At 40.7% G+C, this 5,556-nt stretch overlaps 1 protein-coding gene across 2 annotated transcripts in view; it reads left to right on the top strand.

Annotated features, from left to right (window-relative positions):
- fut8 (fucosyltransferase 8) overlaps nucleotides 1-5,402 on the top strand; it is a 104,757-nt gene extending 99,355 nt beyond the window's left edge. For both annotated transcript variants that reach the window (XM_022770049.1, XM_022770054.1), the window contains 3 exons: nucleotides 2,417-2,593; nucleotides 2,749-2,899; nucleotides 4,549-5,402. In XM_022770049.1, coding sequence (XP_022625770.1) covers nucleotides 2,417-2,593; nucleotides 2,749-2,899; nucleotides 4,549-4,887 — 667 coding nt within the window. In that variant the 3' untranslated portion in view covers nucleotides 4,888-5,402. The remainder of the gene's footprint in view (nucleotides 1-2,416; nucleotides 2,594-2,748; nucleotides 2,900-4,548) is intronic.
- The last annotated feature ends 154 nt before the right edge of the window (nucleotides 5,403-5,556 follow it).

Genomic DNA, 5,556 nt, shown 5'->3' with positions numbered 1-5,556 from the left:
GAGGGAGGGAGGGAGGGAGGGAGATTTCTAAGAGCTAAGCAGTGCCTCAGCGCCGGCCTATGCTGCTCTGACGGAGAGAGAAAGGGACAAGACAAAGAGGGTTCACACAGGAACAAAAAGAAAAAAGCAGACATGAAAGAAGCGAGGAAGCAGGAGAGAAGGACCCTGACAAAGGATGGAAAAGCCCAGAGTGAAGACCTCTGTCCGATCAGAGAGACAGGGACTGAATGAAAGTCTCCCAACACTCCCCACTCACTCTCCTGTTCTCACCTTCACTCTTTGGGTTTTATTCACCACATAAATAAAGGGTCTATTTCTCTGGTGAGCCTCCCCAACAGTCACTGATTGATTGATCTCAGCCCAAGTGGGAGAAATTAGGTATAGCTTGTTTATTCTTTTTCTTTGAACCTGTGAGTCTTTCTTTTTTTTCTTTTTGTTCTTTTTTTCTTTTTTTCTTTTTTTTTCTTTTTCTACCTCTCACAAATTAGTTAAAGGCAGCCTGGATGTTAGAGTAGGTGTTTCAATCCCTGAGGCAACTGGGAAATCCTGAATGGAGGGAGTAAAAGACTAATGCTCTCCACCAAAGCGCCTCTAAAACAGCCCCTGACCCTGGACGTTCCAGTGGAGCTGCTCCTTGGTCAGCAGTAGACAGCTGGTTGTACTGGGAGGCTCCCAGGTGGAACTATACGAACATGGAGCGTCATGTTCGCTCAATTTTCCCTCCACGAAATGAAGGTTGATGCCTTCCATCTTCTTTTTTCAACCATTAGATTTTTGAAATTTTATTTTCTCCTGGAGGCCATAAGTCACAATGCAGATGTGGCTGGGTAATTTTGTAATTGAATAGTTGTGGACTGAATAAAATTGTGTTTCAGCATCCATCAGTTTGAGGGATGCGCCCGTGTCAGGAGAGGAAATGTGTCCGTTCTCACCCATCCTTTGTTCCTTTTTCAAGCTGTGCTCTTTTTCTTATATGTACAGCCGGTGACAGCACTCTCTCTTTGTCCTTGCTTACTGGAAGTGATGACAAGGACACTGAAGGAAAAACACAGTTGTGTTGGTTATTTCTCTTTCTGTCCATTCCTCTGCCTCTCTACGCTTCTTAAACTCCCGCACTCTTGTCAGTTTGCCTTTTTTTTTTCTCTGTCTTTTGTCCCATCATTTTTTATTTTTTTTATTTTTTTGTGTTCATACAGACAATGGAAAGATTCCTCAAACCTGCTGTCCTAAGTTCAAGTGCTGTTTCTTTTCCTGATTTTACTGTGGCAGAAAAAGAAAAATACTGTTGGCGACAAGTATTACAAGTGTTACAAAAATGAATTTGCCATTATTCTAGAAACAGTGTAGCATTCCAACCAGGTTCTGTCAGTAAGAATCAAAAAACATCCATTTCAATCCTTTTTAACTTCAGCATTGTTATTAATTTATCAGCAGTCAATGATTTTCATTCACCTCGTTTCCCTCAATTGTGATTCATTGGTAATTCATCTACTTTCGAATGTAATGCTTTTAGGACATCCTACTAAATGTGTACTCCTGTTGCACAGCTGACAGTAGAGCAAGCATCTGCCAAACTGATGTGGAACAAGTATAAAATATTTTTCCATCAGAATGGAAAATGTTAACAGGAAGTCATCTCTTAATTTTGAGAAAAGCTGGTACTGTGTGACAGAAACTAAGAGTTTTAACTGTAATTTAACCAAGGTATAATATAAGGACAAAGGATTTTTTTGGTGCCTAAATAGTAATAAATATTCCAAAAGTTATTCCTAAACTATCCAACTGGAATGGATGAAACTTTAGGGTGCCAGCAAACAGTAATTTTCATTATGGATGCATCTACGGATTATTTTCTCAATTAATCAATGACTTGTCTGGTGTATAAAATGTCAGCAGATTATGAAAAATGGCTGTCTAATGTGTTTTTGTGTCCAGCCAATAGTCCGAAGATATCCCATTTACTATCATAGAGGGAGGAAAGTAAGCAAATCAGAAAATGTTCCCATTGGAAAACATGTAACCCAAGATTTTTCCCCCCTTTTTGCTTAAAAATTAGTTAAATGATTAATTGATTATCAAAATTGTTGCCAGTTCACTTTCTGTTGGTTGACTACTTGATTAATGGACTAATCTTTGTTGCCTTATACATTTTCTTTATCTTGAAATTGAGAACTGTTGCTCCTTCCACCATCCAAACACACCAACTCAGTGCACTAGTGCATTACATTATACAGTAGTGAGCTGCACCACCAGAACTATGTTATTGCTCCTTTATGGATTGCAGTGCAAATGCCAAAAACACCAGTGTACAAAAAATCAGTAAACATAATGGAAAGCTTCTCATTTTATTTATTTTTAATTACCAATACAATACCAGTTTGTAACCCTGCCTGTGTCCCTGTTTATGTGTCTGCAGAGTCCATGTGAGGAGGACAGATAAAGTGGGGACGGAGGCGGCCTTCCACCCCATCGAGGAGTACATGCTGCATGTGGAGGAGCAGTTCCAACATCTGGCCCGACGTGTCCATGTCGACAAGAAACGAGTTTACCTGGCCACCGACGACCCGTCGCTGCTGCAAGAAGCTAAGACCAAGTCAGTGTCCTGGAGTGTGTTGTGTGTGTTTATGTCCATTGTCAGTTTGTCTCGATACGTTTTTGTCCATATGTGTCGGTATCTGATCGTATTCATTTTTACGTTCTCACATGACTTTATCTGACTTTGTCCTCCTGTCTTATTGTCCCCTGCAGGTATCCAGATTACGAGTTCATCAGTGATAACTCCATCTCGTGGTCAGCAGGCCTTCACAACCGCTACACCGAGAACTCGCTGAGAGGAGTCATCCTGGACATCCACTTCCTGTCCCAGACCGACTTCCTGGTCTGCACTTTCTCCTCACAGGTCAGTCCACTCGCCCCAATCCATGTTTCAAAGACAACATAAAAAGTTATATGACATGTTCTTGAATGAGAATGAAGGTTGAGATGGATGTGATGTTGGGATGAAAGCAGTCTAGGCTAATATGAAGAGCTGACTGAAATTTTGATGTGCGCTTGGTTGGAGACTAGAAAGCTGAAAGTGGAATAAAATGAATGTGTTTTAATATGTAGTAAAACAACAACTGTAAAAACAAGGTGTTCTTTTGTTAGAGGTCAGATATTGTTAAATAGATTTCCATTAGAATGTAAATACTCTCATATGACTTCCATAATATGCTGCTGAATACAAAAACCTTCCAATAAGAGATTAGTTTAAAAGAAAAAAAAAAAGAAAAAATTCCACTTACTGGAGCTTTCAGCCACATCTCATGGTCTTTATCAATGATGGAGTGCCACCACCTGTTGTCACATGACCACACTTCCATGCTAAGGTGAGGTGATAACAATTTAATCATTAAAGTGAGGTCCATCTGTTGATGAAGGCCACCAGATGTGGCTGAAAGCTCTGGAAAATTGAGTTGAACTTGGGCTTAGATTTTATTTTTTGTCAAGCCATATTCTATGGACTTTCAAATTTAAAATGTTTGGTTTTATGCCTCTGCACTGGTGACAGCGGTGGGCGGAGGAATTATGTTTCCGTCCCATTCTTGTGAACGCAACATCACAGTAACTCAAATGTTCACTTGGATTCAAGGATGAACTGATTAGAATTAGGTGGTCAAAGGTCAAGGTCACTGTGTCACCACACAAAACACCTTTTTAGCCACAACTCAAGAATTCACGTGCTGTTGAACTGCAACTGGACTGGATGGCTGGATGATTCTAGTTTGTCGTTGAATTAACATGAATAATGAGTCAAATTACTAAATTACAGTTTATGAAGAAGAATAGGAATGACCAAGTAATAGCAAAAACATAAAACTAAATTAAATTTTGAAAGTAGCTGAAGAACTACAAATAAAAATGAAAATAAAATAAATAAATAAAGATGAAACAAAAACACTTGATGTTAAATTCTAAATGGAACCATAGAAAACAAAATCAGGTCAAAGCCGTCGTGTTTAAATGGCCTGTTAGAGCTGCAGCAAAGACAATTATCAGTTGACATTTCCAGTTTGTCACAAGACAAACCAAAGCTACTCTGATAATCACAATCATGCGATTGTCAACAACAGCATTGTCCCATTTTCACTCACATGTTCCAAACCATAGAAACAATCAGCCCATTTATTACAGCGTTAGCGTTACAATGGCATTTGTCATCCATTATTCTGGTCATTTCAGCTTCTGAAGTGCTGTTTTATAGCGAGTTATAACGTGGAGTGGATGGGCTTCCTGCCAACCCTAAAAATAATGTGTTAGCCACATAATTCCTATTCACACTCCGGGCTTATTAGTGCACTTCAAGGATCTGACTAGAATGAGTCGCTTAGCGCATTTTATCCCTCTTTAACCAGGACTGAAATGAAAGGTATATGTCTTACAGCGAGAAGTCCTTTTGTCCCTCTATCAGAGTGTTGGCATACCTCTAAAGCATTGTCATCAATACAAATTCCTCTACATTTATAGATCTAAAAATGAAAATAATCCCTGCTTCCGTTTCTGTCTCAGGTCTGCCGTGTGGCCTATGAGATTATGCAGACGCTGCATCCAGACGCCTCCTCCTTCTTCTACTCCCTGGATGATATTTACTACTTTGGAGGTCAAAATGCCCACAACCAGATCGCCATCTACCCCCACCAGCCACGTAATAGCGAGGACATTCCCCTGGAGCCCGGCGACGTGATCGGCGTGGCCGGCAACCACTGGGACGGATACTCCAAAGGCATCAACCGCAAACTGGGCCGCACTGGCCTCTACCCTTCCTACAAGGTCAAAGAGAAAATCGAGACTGTGAAGTACCCAACGTACCCAGAGGCAGACAAACTGCTCAACTCTCAAAAGAAGTAAAAGAAGAAATGAAAAAAAAAATAAAGGAAGAGAAGGAGTGAGGAGAAATGCGCAGACTCCGATTCCAGGGAAGGAGGCTGCTTTTGTACAGAAGAGAGAGACATACTTAGTGCGCTAAGCTGAGAAGAAAAGAAAAAGCCTGTACCCAGGGGTGATAGGAATCAGAATGCACTCTGTGTGTTTATGCGTGAAGAGCGTGTGCGTGTACGTATGTATGTGTGCGCGAACGCGTGTGTGTGTGTGTGTGTGTGTGTGTGCGCACTTGTGTAAATGCCTGTGCATATGTCAGGTCATGGAAGACTTGCACCCTACCACTACTCCCCCGCCTGACCCTTTGACGTCGGGTCTGTAGAGATGTAGACGTGAACATTGATTTTAAATAACGCAAGAAAACAATTAAAATCTACACAAACAACTGACCAAGCTCACTCTCCCGAGATAAGACTTGGACTACTATAAGACTGGCACAGCCCAGAGCGAGCTTCAAATCAATGACTGAAAAAAAAAAAAAAAGACAAACTGGAAAAAAGTGTTCTGATTTTTATTTAATTCTTTTCGGTGGTTTTGATTCTAATCTTGCATATTTTTTCTTTTTCTCCTGTTTTTTTTTTGTTTACTGAATGTACTGTATCCTCTTCTTGCCATGCTCACCGCTGCCCCCCCCCCCCC

Source organism: Seriola dumerili, unplaced genomic scaffold (genome assembly GCF_002260705.1).
Source record: "Seriola dumerili isolate Sdu_G_001 unplaced genomic scaffold, Sdu_1.0 BDQW01000025.1, whole genome shotgun sequence".
Taxonomy (NCBI): Eukaryota; Metazoa; Chordata; class Actinopteri; order Carangiformes; family Carangidae; genus Seriola; species Seriola dumerili.
The sequence above is the reverse complement of the archived record's forward strand: the minus strand, read 5'-3'. Positions and strand labels throughout refer to the sequence as shown.